General features: G+C 45.1%; 1 protein-coding gene across 2 annotated transcripts in view; it reads right to left on the reverse strand.

The window, feature by feature from the left end:
• Positions 1–14,698, reverse strand: part of KLF7 (KLF transcription factor 7) — a 63,698-nt gene that overhangs the window by 18,754 nt on the left and 30,246 nt on the right. Inside the window, exon 2 of one of the 2 annotated variants that reach the window (XM_075153449.1) lies at positions 13,522–14,134. In XM_075153449.1, coding sequence (XP_075009550.1) covers positions 13,522–14,134 — 613 coding nt within the window. The remainder of the gene's footprint in view (positions 1–13,521; positions 14,135–14,698) is intronic. The other variant, XM_075153451.1, reaches the window with a different exon arrangement.

A 14,698-nucleotide genomic window follows, 5' to 3' on the forward strand; every position in this document is an offset into this window, starting at 1 on the left:
AGCCATCATCTGAAATAGCCACCTAGGGCTCTTTTTCAAGTTAATGGAGATGCAAAGGCATGTGCGGAGTGTGACACATCAGACTCTGGTCCGACTGGAATCGGAGGTGAATTTCTCTCCTTTGATGGTACAGGGGGCTAGGCAAGCAGCTCAGCTGCAGGCAGCTGTATCTTTGCTCTCCAGGCACAAAACAGAGAACATCAGGTCTTCTCTCCAACACATACTTAGATTGTAAACCCTATATAAGCCTTCGCAATAAATATTCCCTCACAAAACACAGCAGTGGGGATGTTGTCTCTTCTCAAAATCCAGAGACCCCCTGTCCTTGCCACCTACATTCCCCGCAGGCACCCTCGAGGTCCCGGGGATATTTCTTTTGTACAAGGAATAAGGCAGGATTTGCTACAGACATCTCACAGTAGCTGTTTCAACAGAGAGTGATTAGTAGAAACATTAGGTTACAGGACGCAGAGGTACATAACCGAGATCAGCTGAGGACACTGTCATGACCACAAAACTACAGCACTCAGTGGACGCTGGGTATATTACACATCTTATATCTGCATTATTTATTGCCAACCCCAAGGGTTAAAAAGTCACGAGTCCAGTCTCCCATAGAAATAATGAGATTTTAAAGAAGAAAATAATAATATTTAGAGATCATTTGCCTTCTGCTTTGTAGATAACCTAGGGCCATGATTTTAAACTTCTCTTTGCAGCCCTGCAGGCTAGAAACATTTATTAGAAAATACAGAGAAAGGAGTTTCCTCTCCAGTCCCTGGATTTCAAGAATAGGGACTTCAAGAAGAAAACCCTCCAGATTTTGGAATGTGCATGATAAGACCACAGAGTTAGCAATGCTGTGGGATGAAATCCTGGCTCCATCTATGTCATTAGAAAAATGCCCATTAAGGCTTGAGTTTCACCCTGTATCTTTCCAGAATTAAAAGTAAACAAAGATATTATGCTAATCCATCTGTGCCTATTTCCTTATCCCTCCCCTGCATCCCACCTTAAACACCACACCACAAACATATGTTGATTACAATGCACTTAGTAAAATAATCAAGTAGTTTAAGCCCCCAGTCCTGCAATGAACTTCATAGATCAAAATCCCTGCTGGTATCTCTCCATGCTAAAACGTCGTCCAGTCACAGGACTCCTTTTGTCGGTATGACTGATTTAGCCAAAAATGCTTAAAGAAACTGAAGGAAAAAAACCAAATCCTGTCTGTATGCACATTTTGAAGGCCACTCAAGTAAGACATTTGTTGCACTATGTTTTAAGAGCTCCTTAATATCATGTTACGTAACTACACAAAACTAGCATGCAAAAGTGTCTTTAAGAAAACAACAGAAACACTCCCTTAAAAATCACCACGTGTACTAATCCACTGTGAATTATTTACATATAGTTTCTGGATCCAAAAAAAAAGTTTTATGAAAGAAACACAAAACATTTCCTTCCTTTTTAAAATCTGTGATTTTAAAACTGTTCAAAATGAAACTAGTTCTAAAAGCCTCAATGTCTAAAAATATGTATTGAAAGACAGCTTTAGCTACACTTGCTCCAAGACTGGTGTTCCTGGAGAACCAGACAAACTGCAAATTACAACTGAAAAAGGAATTAAAAGCAAGATTTCTCGCCTGGATTTCTCCTACAAGGAAGCTCTGGAGACCTGAGCCGTGCAAAGAAATGTGTGAAGAATCAAGTAGTGCCACTGGCTTTTTAAGAGAGTGTTTTAGTAACGTTCCTCGCCACCCTTTCTGAGAAATCCTTTTGGGACCTGCTGTTCCCAGGCTGGTGACTGGGACCATGCCATCGCAGCTAGCAGTGGTGTCACTGCGGGACGACCCAAGGCATCCTTCAGAGGCCGGTGCCCATGGGGATGTCATCGTTGCAGACGCAAGTCGCTCAGAAATGCCAGAAGCCGGTGCAGTTTTCGGTGAGAAGCAGGCCCCCAGATCGCCTTGCAGAGAAACGCCAGGCAGGCATTCATATTTGCAGTTTATTACGAAAGTCTGCCACAGCACAATGGGACGCCTAATGTGGAACATCACATTAACAATATTTTATATTTATGTAGCACTCTTCATCTCCAAGGGTCCCTGAGAGCTTTACAAGCTACATACATGGCATACCAATGAAGCCGAGCCATAATTCTTCTAATTAGCTGAACATCAGCACACAGCACATGGCACAACACAAAATGTTACCGGTCACTCCTCTATTCCTATGGAAAGAGCTACATGATATTTAATAGAAGCATGTTGCAGAAAGACATTCATTTTTAAGGACTCCTGAAAAAATGATATCTAACCAGACAGGTCTCCTTAACACCCATGCCTGTCCTCCCTCATTACATATGCACACTTCGTCAAATATGAGACACAGAAGAGGAGTAGTCCAAGACCTGCTGCTTGTTAAATATCCCCACTTTCACACTAGATTCAGCAAGTTACCATCACATGGCTCAGGCAGCTGCTCTGCTGGTGAGGTTACAGAAAAGCTAGTGAGCAGCTGCAGTTCAGCAACAACATCATCACCTCTTTTTAAGATTAATAAGTTAATTTCTTTAGCAAAAAGGAAGAGCAGGCTATTTAATACACACATCCTCTGGAGATCAATGCTAACATCTAAGCGTATGTGCGTGCAAGCCATCAACCAGTAAAACTAATTACAAAAATCAATTTCAGATACTTTTCTGAGCCTTTCATTCCTCAATATACTCCTAATTGATTTTTGTTGGAGAATAGAAAGCCTAATTCTTATTTTTATTATTACAAAGGAATGCAAGGGGGGGGCAGTGGTCAGTGCTTAAGCAGCTCACCAATGCTTTCTACCGAAAAAGAGAAAAAAGAAAAAAAAAAGGCATTTTATTCACAGTTTTGCCACCTGCTGGAAAGATGGAAAAGCCTTTGAAAGGGTGACAAAGCACAAGAGAAAAGCTGGCAGGAGACAGTACAGGGCAGAAGAGGAATGTGACAGGATTGTGAAATACACAATGTGAGAAGGTTGTACCTATTTTTAGATGGGCAGGGATGATCAAGTGTAAAAGCAGTACATTTCCATGAACGATGTACAGCTCCTTTCATCCAAAAAGGTCAGCAGTGCTCTCATAGAGAGATGGCTCTGATCATGTCTATATTAGAGATTGGGGAAAAGAGGTTAAGAACCAGACCCAATGTCCAATCAGTCTTTCTACAAACTTCAAAGCTCCGGATTAGTCCCTAAGGACCTTGCCAAAGCTTGTCTACCGAGCCAGCAGCAGTCTTCAGCATGTAGCCATTCAGGACACGAAACGAAATGAATTTTTGCAGCATTATGTCTTCCACAAGACAAGCACCTAACACACATGCACAAAGCCCACTTGCCTAGCTGAAAAGCAGAGAAAAGCAAAGCATGTAGCAACATTCAAAGAAATGGAAATTTTCCATTTTCTACTCTACTTAAGAGGACGCGCTTAACGAATGCCCTTTGCCATACACGCCGAGCACTGAAGGTGGGGAGGAACGCCATGCTTTATCTCCCCGGGTCATGCAAGACTCCCATCGAGAGCGATAAAGCCTTCGAAACACCGCTCCCCTTTCAAACCCCTTCTCCGCAGCTCCTCTCCGAAGGAAGGTCCTGGCTGGCGGGGAGCGGGGCCGAGGGACGGATGCCGGCGCCAGCCCGGGCGCACAACCTGCGCTTCTGCCCCGTTAATTGCCGGCACATCCTCCCCCAGCCCCGGGCCCTGGGGACAGCAGCAGAGCGGCAGGCCCAGGCGGGCACCCGGCAGCAACACCGGCAGCAAAACTACCCAATTAAGCCTCCAGAATAAGTGAGTGAGGGGGGGAGAAAAACTAAAAAAAAAAAAAAGAAAAAGAAAAAGAAAAAGGATGGAGTTGCTTGGCAACGGGAGGGCAGAAGCAGCTGTGCAGCAGGTCGGGCTGGTACCCAGGCGGCGGGCTGGCCCATTAGCACCCTGCATCTCATGCATTTCGTGCCGGGGTCTCCTAGTAACAGCCTGTGCACGCCGGGCTGTTGCGCGCTTCCCCTCCTCTCCTCCTGTTTCTCCCCATCATGCGAGGCATCGCTGTTTGCCCTAATTACACATTCTCCGCTGCTTCAAGCTGCCATTACTTCGGTCCCCAGAGGAGCAGCAAGAACTTTAAAAAAAATCTCCTCTAATAAGGGCTTTTAGTTTCAGATTCAGTGGAGGTCTGTGAGCTCAAAGATACAAGGCAAGGTAGCAGGGGCAGAAGTAACAGATGAAAAAGGAGAAAAATTCAGTAGCTCACTGGATCAGATTTTTCCAGGACCTTGAAATATATTTTTTCCTTTTGTTTTTTGTAAGTTATCCCGGAGGGTGAACAATGAAGACAGTCCTTTCTGGGACATGGCGCATATTTACATAATCCAGAGCAGTGTATCAAAGATGTGTTTTAGGACATCCATGTTTTAGGCCAAGAGTTTCTGAGAAATTCCAGGCAAAATATAAAGGCAAATATTCCAGACAAAATATAAGGGACTAGAACTGATGAAAAAAAAATAAGAGGAACAGACACCCCCTTTTCCAAATGCTAAAATTTTAAATGGTTTTGCTCCGTATTTTTGCTAATGAATGTGGTTTTTTGCTTATTCAAACTATTACAGTGCTGATGTTTTTCACCATTTATGTGTCATGTCATTTTTCCCTTTTGCCACTGAAAAATCGGAGAAAAATGACAAAAAAAAAAAAGATGCATACTGGCAGAGACAGCACAGGAACAAAATACAAGGGGAAAATAAAATACATTGCTTTCTGCTTCCCAGTTTTGTCAACAACAAAAAGAAAAACGGAAGACGACCCAGATGCTTTCATCCATTCAAATATTGGATTTGATTTGGGGGTGGAGGTGGAAGGGAAACTCTGTGCTTGGGCTTAAAAAATACACTGGCAAGTTCCCCCAGTGAAGGCTGCCCTGGTGACAGGGCAGGGCTACCTACACAGGGCAGGCACGCGATGTTTCTGGGCGAGATCCCATCCTCCCTGGTGCTTCCTCCCTCTCCTGGGGCTGGAGGTGGCAGGCTGTGCCTGGCGGTGCGGGAGCTCCTCGCCACTTCACGCTGAGCAGGGCTCGGTAAAAAGGTCTTGGCAACGCTGCTGGGCAAACCTTGGTGAACCAAGCAGCCTGGTCTCAAGAGCACAAGGCAGCAAGTAAAGATAATTAATTTTACCGGCTAGGAAGTTTCCTCGTCTGGATTTTTGAAAAGGCACAGATGACTACCTGTCCTTAGCACTAAGGGAGGTACGAGCACCCAGTTGGAAACCACCCAGGTCATTCACGCTGCTAGATGAGTGTCACTAAAGGAGGACACAAATGTACTGTGAAATTCCATTGCTGGGTGATGCTGCATCTTCAGGGAGAAAGCTTTAAAAAATAAAGAGGTTTTCTGGATGAAACACATTTCCTAACACACATTCAAAGCCAAGCAAAGCCCAGGAAAAGAATCACCGTTGGGATTCTGTGGGTTTTGCAAAGAATTAATGATAAAATTGTATCACATGTACTACACTCATATGAAAGTCAGTTTACAACGGATCATAGCTTAGTCCATTCAAGATAATTTTTACCCAGATATTCAGAGATAGAAGTCTTCTACTCACAGACTATTTTCCATTACAGAGGCCAAGTTTTTAGCTAAACTTGTTACACTGAGGACAGCTCTTTTCTCCCTGCCCCTCCCCAACACACATGCCACATTCTCCTAAAAACCAAATATTTTTCCTCCAACTTCTAAAATAACAAACAGTAACCACACTGGAAAAAGACCAAATGTGGAAAATTTCACTCTGAAAAAGGAAAAGCTTTGCAAAGTTACAGGTGACCAACAAGAAGACATCCAAATGGAAGTTTATGCAAAATTAACCATAATACAGTTCCATGCAGTAACATATTGAACAAAAGTACATGCAGATGTGCATACCTATGTTTTTATAACATTCATTTCCAAGAACTAATACAAGCTTCTAGTGCACTAATGATCGCTTACGGTCATCATAAAAAGCTAGAATGACATTGCAAAATTGTCCAACTAATCTATTAAGTTCTCTCTGTCGGTGGTAGGAGTCCAGAAGTACAGGAGGAAGGAATAAATCCCCGCTAAGCCTCTGAATGCACACTGCCATACACTGAGGACACCTTTCTTTCAGAACTCAGCTGGGGATCAGCTTTCATCTTGAAACACATGCTCGTCATCATTAGCTTAGCTAGCACGCCTGTAAATGTTTTTTCAGCATTCAGTTTTTGCAGCCCCAGATTTAAGTCCCGGATTTTGAAGGCCAGACACCTTCAGGAGCAAATCTGCCCAAAGCAACATTTGGGTGCCTATCTACAAATGGGGACTGCTGGGATTGTGAACTGGCCTGCAATGTTTTAAAGGCTTTTAATTCTTAGTAAGCCTTCTTATCATGTATAAAGCTGGCCTATGGGAAGATTTTGGTTCTGCAGTGACACAAAGGTTTTGGACACTCTCAGAGACCTGTGGATAAAGCAGGTCCCATGCAGCATTTTGTCCTCCCCTTTCCGAAATGGCTGCACTAGTCTTTAAACTGCCCTCACTTGCCGTCCTTGTCTCTCATTCATTTCAACCTACTGCAGCACATTACCATTCACTGCTTGACATGTGGTAACCAACTGGCTTTTGAGAGTGGTATTAGATAGTTGTTTTCTGAAGACACAAATACGTGTTCGCCTAAACACCAGCAAAACAGAAAGAGGCAATTTTATTCATGAAATCCACCCTGCATTCTCTGCATCATAAGCTTGCCCTTTAGCTATCTTTAAGTACATTTTTTCAGCCATTATTCCTAGTGCTAATGCAGGCCTGGCAGTTGGTCTGTGCTATATGGTGGGCACCACCTACGCCATGGTGCCCATGGTTTTATTTGGGACCCCACCACCCTTGGCAGAAGCGTGGATGCTGTATTTAGGTCCACTGTATTTAGGTCAGCTTTCACGAAGCCTTGCAGTTCATCGGCTCCTGCTTGCAAGTTGCTGCTGATGATATGTAGGTATGCGGGACCATGTCCACATGGGGTGTGAAAAGCAGGCTCTGGATGAGGAGAGGTTCATCCAAGCTCCTGACTGCTTGCCCAGGTGTGACCCAGACTCAAATGCCCACGCTGTGCTTCGGAAGAGCCTAACCCGGCACCTGCTTTTGAGATGAGAGGTAGTGCACTTGGCTTTTCCTGCCCAAAGCACTTCAGCTCTCCCAGACTGCTCAGGCCCTTCTTGTCCAGCAAGCCCACCTTAGCCTAAAACAGCACCTCTGAGCACATATCTCTGATTCAGGCCTGGTGTGACCTCAAATACTTCAGAAGCGTGAGTGTTTTGGACAAATGGACAATGGACAAATGGACAATCATAGCTTCTCGTCGTCAACCTGCCATTTGCATCCAGTGTGGGACAGCAGCAACAAAAAGGGAAATTGGCAGAAGACAAGTTGAGGGTTTTGTCTTCGAGTCTTTCTCTGTTATCCCTGTCATTTGCCCCCTTGCTGGGTGCCTCACAGGAGCTCAGGAGTGGATGGGTATAAAAAAACACTAGATGACAAACTAGAAATGGCTCCTCCGTGCCTTACCGAGGCAGCCTGCCGTAACACTTGGAGGCGCCTGCACTCTCCCTCCTGCAGCTGCTGAACAGACAGCAAACATCACTTTCTAGGTCTTCCTTGTGCCAAAAATCACCTCACATGGCAAACAAACAAACACACACACCAACAATACCTATTTACATTTTCAAACCCAAACAGTAAGACTGTCCTGTGCTATTGATTTGGCAGATGATGGAGCAGAAACACGGGATTGAGAATTCAGGTACTGGCAACTAAGCAATGGATGAACACCACTGGTGTTTTAAGTGGCAAGGGCTGCTTTTGGCAGGGCCCGTCCTCCTGCCGCCTGGGAGGTTCACAAAGCTTGTCTCCTCAGCCTAAGCTCTCGCTGTAATAATGAAACGAGGCTCTGGCCCTCCACAGTGAAATCACAACTCTCCTCCAAACTTGCCAAATGGCTAAAAGGCTTCAAAACCATAAAGTTTTAAAGAGCTCATGGCCAGGTTGGGCTTATTTTAATCAGCTTTAATAAACCTTGTTATGTTTTTACCCAAAAAACTTCAAAAACCCCAACCCCACAAAAACCCACATCTTTCCAATTTGGCAATGCAACTGTACCCCAAAACAGATCCAGCCCTGAATGAAGGTCTTTCTCACACACACCTCCTCCCCCAATTCCCTTCCTCTTGCTTCCAGTGGCAAATTCACCCGTTGTTTTAGCTGCTGCCATGGGAGCTTCAGCATCCTCCGTGTGCCTCCGATTCCCCTTGCTGGGTTGTATCCCTGTACACAGAGCTGGGGACTTGCTGTAAAGCCGTGGGTCTCTGTACAACAAAAAATCTTGGGCTTTGGCTTTCATTTCTCCTATGCTACCTATACCGTTCTTCCAAATGCTCTTCCCTAAGTCATTATTCAAAATCTTGCATCCTGCAGAATTGGAGCTGTGCTTGGCTATTTGCTTTTTCTTTCTCTCATTCACTTTCTGTTCACGGGTGCTACCACAATACAACAATGCAGCTTCCCATTCATGTGGTATCACTGACACAGATAGTCTTTATTTTCTCTATTATTCCTTTACTTTCTATTACTCTTCTTTATCTGCCATCCAGCCTACTCTCCTCAGTTTGGTCTTTTCTGATCATTTCCAAATTCTGGATGTTTCCTTTTCTATCTCCAACACTTTGGGAAAGCTCTTCTCTGTTGTTTTAAATCCCATCTCAAAAACCTTCCCGTTCATTAATGCGCTTTCTAATACTCTTGTGTCTCTTGTCTTTTTCTTGCAAATGTAGTAATTTGTTTTCCTGCAGGGTGGATTTGTTTGTTTTAGTTACTCTCACCCAGCACTTTGGATCAAAGAACTATATAATTTAAAATAAGATGTCCTGACAATGTGAAACAAACTCCATTAAATAAGTGCTATCTTAAGGTCGCATGTAGATCCGTAACATCTATTTACATGGGCATTTCCCACTTGTTTTAGGCTTTAGAAACCTAAATATAGATGTAAGGTGCCCAACTGCTGTTTCTCAGACTTGAGCTCAGGTTGTACCAGATCCTGGTTTTAGATGGATAAAGAAAAAAACCCAAAACCTTCTGATGCTCATAAGATGCAAACCCCAGCAGAACCCCCTAAGGGTCATTTTTTATCACTATCCCAATCTTAAGGATTTCCTGGTCAGTTTATATGCGATGCTTTATCTCTGGCTATAAAGCACCCACGCCATCTCATACCTTCCCCTGTACATTACTGCAAGGAAGAAGGCTGGTATGAATGTTTTTTTCAGGAGGTAGAAATCTCCTCCAGAGGTCTTTGATCTGGGAGACACAGCGACGTCCCATGACTAATCTTTCCATAGGTCATAGGCCAGCTCACCCTCAGACTTATTTGCATCTAGACAATCGCCAGCAATATCCTGTTTTCTAATTTAGGAAGTACTGATGACTATACATGGTTTTTAGCTCATTCTAATTCCTTCCCTCTCTACTCTCCATTACATTGGCAATTCACCTCCATGCATGTGTGAAGGCTAGATGAAAATTTCTGTCTCTCAAAGGAGACAAAATGTCATTGTTTGCACTGATGTCTGCTCCATGAATAACTGTGAGAGAATGTGCTAGGGCTGGATTACCACTCCAGTCCTGGTGGCTCCTTCTTTAGATGTTTTTACCTCACCCTCACATTGGCAGCATGGTCTTTCCAAACCTACAGCTCACCTTTTCCTCCTGTTTACAGGCCCAGCCGCTATTTCTTCCCTGACAGGCTTCTTTGCTGCCCTCTGACAGACAGTCCCACCACTGCGCTTAGCTCCTTTACACACCCTTTGCTTTAGATGCCCCAGCTTACTTTGAATTCAGTCAAATATTTTCATTTCCCTTTCCATCCAGACAATGTTTTTCCCTTTCCCTTCCAGATTAAATTCTCTCCCACACAGATGATTGTTTTTCCCTCTCCAAAGGTCATCCAGAAGGTGGTTTCATAACCAGTTCAACCATTGATGGGCCTTACAGCGCTGTCCTGATTCTCTTGCAGATGAGATGCGGGAGAGTAATGTAGGGGATGCACGAAGTGCAATGTGGGGTCTGACTGTCTCTGGGCTCCCCAGCGAAGTAAAGCCCTAAGAGAAGACCGTCTCCAGTCTAGCAAGCTGCTATCAGTCTGTATTGCCTCCAGCCCAGCCTGGCTCATCACGCAGCAGCGAGGAACGCCAGCCAGCATCTGTCTGGTCAGCCTTACATACGAATGAAAGGAATGCAACCTCCTTCCGCCGCCTTCCACCCCCCAGCTCCCCAGCCCATGGTTTTCTTGTTTTCATGCACTGCAGTAAACCCCTTTGATCCAGCAAGTGGACATTGCACGTGCAAGTTGGGTGACCAGCCCGCATCTGCCTCCCTGCCTGTGAACCCCACACTGAGACCTCTTTGTCTGTCAGGGCACTCGCACCCTTTTACACAGAGCCCGCACTGGCAGACTGCTCTTGCATGACATACTAACAAACTAGCAGCCAAAGGAAAATATCTCGCAATCATTTCAGACCCTCTGGCTCAGCCACTGACTAAGCCAAGTGGCTACTAGCCATTGGCACTGCTGGGTGCATTCGCAACCCACAGCACACTCAGCTCATGGCGTGAAAAAAACAAAGCACCGATGGAGAAAAGGGCTCCTTATCCCTAGCCCTGAAGGCGGGAAAGGAGGCAGCTCTGCCATTTATAATTCAGTCCCAAATTTCCATAGCTATTCCTCTCTGTCCCTCTCTTTTACCAGAGGCAGGAGCTCCCTGTGGGGAAACCCCACTGCAGAGGTCAGCGTGAGCAGATTTAATGTCTTGATTGTACCAGCTCTGATTTAAGGCATCCAGCGGTCAGTGTTTTTTAAGGGAACAGAGCACTTAAGGAGGACGAAGGGGTCTGAACGACTTTGTGCTTTGGACTCAAATAAGCTCGTTAGATAAACCTATCACACCCCTCCCCTCGATTCACTCAGACTGCTCCCAAGATGTACGTGTTCAAAGGTATTAAGACAATCTGCTTTCCACAGAGAAAAATGGGAGCCAGGTGCCTACCTGCTCCCTGGTTCTGCATCAAAGATGTATTTTAACAACAAGGCTGCATCCAGCCCTCATCGCAAAATGAAACCATGCTTTCCACACAGCTATGCACAGCTAGGACGTGGTAGGTGCAGGGTGCTTATATGGCTGCAAAGATAGGAGAGCTCCTCATCTGGCTTTGTATTCCCTCTCGGCTTTTGCCTTCCTGCTTTCCTAACAACCTATGCTATCTGCTTAGGACCTGGTGGATGGAAACAGGAACACTCCCATAAACTAGTAAATGGTTTAGGGGGTGGTTAAACTACTGATGGTTTAACTGGCAAGATCAGAGGGGCAGCTGAACCCACGAGGTGAGGCGCTGGGAGTGGGAGGTGTGGGCATTGCACCCGGGCAGCTGCAGTCTCATCACCTAATACAGGTCTTCCCCATCTGCCAGCAAAGGTGGACCTGCCTTTCTCACCATGTTGAGCACTGCTGTGGATGGGCAGACACATACACGTCAACGGCACGATGTACAGTCTAAAGCTATTCAGAAGTATCACAGGGCCAGTGAGAAACGTTTCTCGTCATGGATTAATTGTAAAATGTAAGATTTCACATGCTGATATTACCGAGGGGAAAGTTTTTGACCTCAGATACAAAATTCAACCAGACCTAAGGCTGGGTTCAAAAGCATGCAAAATCTTGCAATATTTTGTCTCCAAAGGGTGGAGGTGTTGAAAGAGTAGTGGTTTTTGCAAGTGCTCTCTCAGGACTCCTTGTCCACATCCCCACCACCTGGGTGACAAAACCAGAAAAACTCCACAAGCTCATCCTTTCTAGGCGATCGTGTCACATCCCTGATTAACTTCAGGAAGAGCTGTGTAAGACCCATCACTTCCAGCTCGAGGAGGAACACAGGGGTCACATCTGAACACTGTGTCAACGGCTCTCACGCTCTGCGTTTGTGCCTTCACGGGCGCCCTGTCGCTTGCTGGAAGGCCTTGGCTGGGACGTCCACCCGGACAGCCCCGGCGGGGGCCAGCCTCACAGCAGCACGGGCGCTACAAGGAGCCTCCTGACCACGTTGCTGCAGATTTAAAAAAGACTGCGCTACTTTCACTGGCTTTCAAATCACTGGATCACAAGTGAGGTCACTCCTGGCAAGGTGGCTATCCCCAGTAAAAGCACTAGAAAGCCCATATAAAAAGATCAAAACCAATGCCTTTTATGTCTTAATATGATTTATACTTCAGACCATGTAAGTTTTACGGGGCTGCCTAGTATTTGATGGATGCAGCTCTCTTAACAACCCACACATTTGTTTGATTTACTGCACTGGTCCAACATGTTATTTTCTACCTTGCAAGAACAACCTCGCTTCTAGGAATCTGCCTGCATGATAAGATCGTGAATTAAATGTGCAGTTATCATAAGAGACCACACATTTTACAGTAAAATTGAGAAAACTGATTACAGCAATCCCTCTGGAAACAAGAATAATCACATGATAAGACAGTGCTAATGGGAATTTATCATCTCTCATCACATGTGAAGCTTAGAACAAAGCAGCAACGCGCGCAAACTGCACAGCTACTACTGGCAATGAATACCAGCTGAAAAGCTAGTGGGGACTATGAACAAATGACAGGAGAGTGGGGATCCTGAACAGCCAAACCTAAGTCAATTCAGTATGCTTCAAGAAGCTTACCAGAGCTTATATGCAACATTAATAAATATTACCCAAAATAACAGCCTGACACCTTTCCATACATCATATTCCCTCTCTACCTACGCTATTCCATTCAAACTCCATGTCATTCTTTCATTTGTTCTCAGTGTATTTTATCACCAGAGAAGTCCAAGATTGTGAGTATCTCAACGGTACGTGCATCTGCGTAGTTACATGTCTGCATCTACGCACATGTTCTCTCACAAACACACTATTCCTAAACCACATATCTCAGATCTGAAATACATTTTTCTCTTTCCCCCATACGAAAGGCAACAAAAACCTGCCCACGCTATTTTCTATTTGAAGCAATTAACACTTGACTAAAATTAACATTTTTAAAGTTGTCTTGGGGAAGTGAGTGCGAAAACCCAAACTGGCATGCCCACAGTTTTAACATGAATGATACATCTACATCGCTTAGGCATCCTAAAATTACTCTGCATCAAGCCCCATAAGACATATGAAATCCCAACAGGTTAATGGTAGACGGTGAGAACTCCTCTGTTCTATTGAATAATGGGTACATTTGCTGGCCTACCATATTTTTCCACTGCCCTGTTTCATAGATAGAAGCTTGGACTTTCAGAAGAGAGTTTTTTTCTTTTCTAAATGAGAATAAAAGGAGATGGTTACAGTTAGGTGGCGGGAGTACAAGATGAGAGAAGCATCCTACACAAGTACCTGTATGAGTCCTCTGGTGAGCCTTTAAGTGGGAGCTCTTTGTGTAAACCTTCCGGCACCCATTAAATTGACAGCGATGAACCCTCTTCTTGTTTTCTGGGGATGCTTCTGGCCCTGTACCTCCTTGTTCACTGTCACTTTGCCCGCTTTTTATCGTCCCCGCGGTCGCTGTTGCTACACCCACTTTCACGGAGCTGAGTGAAGTTTTCTTGGCCACCAATTTCAACGTCACCGTGCCATCCACCGCTGAGAGAGTTTGTGAGGTTTTTACAAGGTGGCGGCTGAGCTCCGGAGAGGAAGGGGGTGTTAATGAGGTTACTGCATTGAGTTGGGCTTGGTTGACGGCTGTGTAGCCTTCTGTGGAAGAGCTGGTGGACTGCAAGCTGAGGCACGTCTCAGACAACAGCTTGTCCCGTGAGAGGATAATGTCCATGTTGGCGCTTTTGTCACACGTACTTGTCTCCACTGGTAAAAGGATGGAGTCCAGCCGTCGGATATTGTCCTCTGCATCTGGGGCTGAGGAGGCATGAAGGAAGCAGTCCAAATCCTCACCAAAGGTCTCAGAGATCCTCCGTGGTTCAGTCTGAAGGTATCGCTCCAACTCCAGGCATGTCTGCAAGAGGGGAAGAGAGAGGGGAGGGAAAGAAACCACTGTTAGAGAGAGACTACAGTGTAGCTTCCACCAACAGCAGGAGAACATGGTCCAGTGCCATTCAGAGACAGCATTCATGCACACCAGCGAGACGGTCACATTTTGGGAGACATGAGGATTTGGCACTAGTTTGATGCTGCTCTGAGACAGAGTGTGGGAATATCTGCATATGGTAGCGGATATTATGGTAGAAGTGAAGATACGACAACCAGAAAGCATCCGCTACATTTTCATGAGTTTGTACATTGTCCCATGGATACCAGGCCCTTCCCAGTTTTAAGTGTAATCTGGCCAACAGTCACCTCCATATGAAACCATCCTAATGGCTCCATCGCCTGGCCACGTACAAACAAAAAGTCACCTCTCCAAAGAACTGCTTCCTCTTCCTTCAAAAACATTAACTTTCACTCCAAATTTAACTCAGCATAGTTGGCCGGGGCCCAATCTGTTCCTAAAACAGCACAATTCTGAAGAGTAGCATTTTAAGATAGGAGACAGGGAAAAACTTCCAGTGACACCACAGCT

This window comes from Calonectris borealis, chromosome 6 (assembly GCF_964195595.1).
Source record: "Calonectris borealis chromosome 6, bCalBor7.hap1.2, whole genome shotgun sequence".
Taxonomy (NCBI): domain Eukaryota; kingdom Metazoa; phylum Chordata; class Aves; order Procellariiformes; family Procellariidae; genus Calonectris; species Calonectris borealis.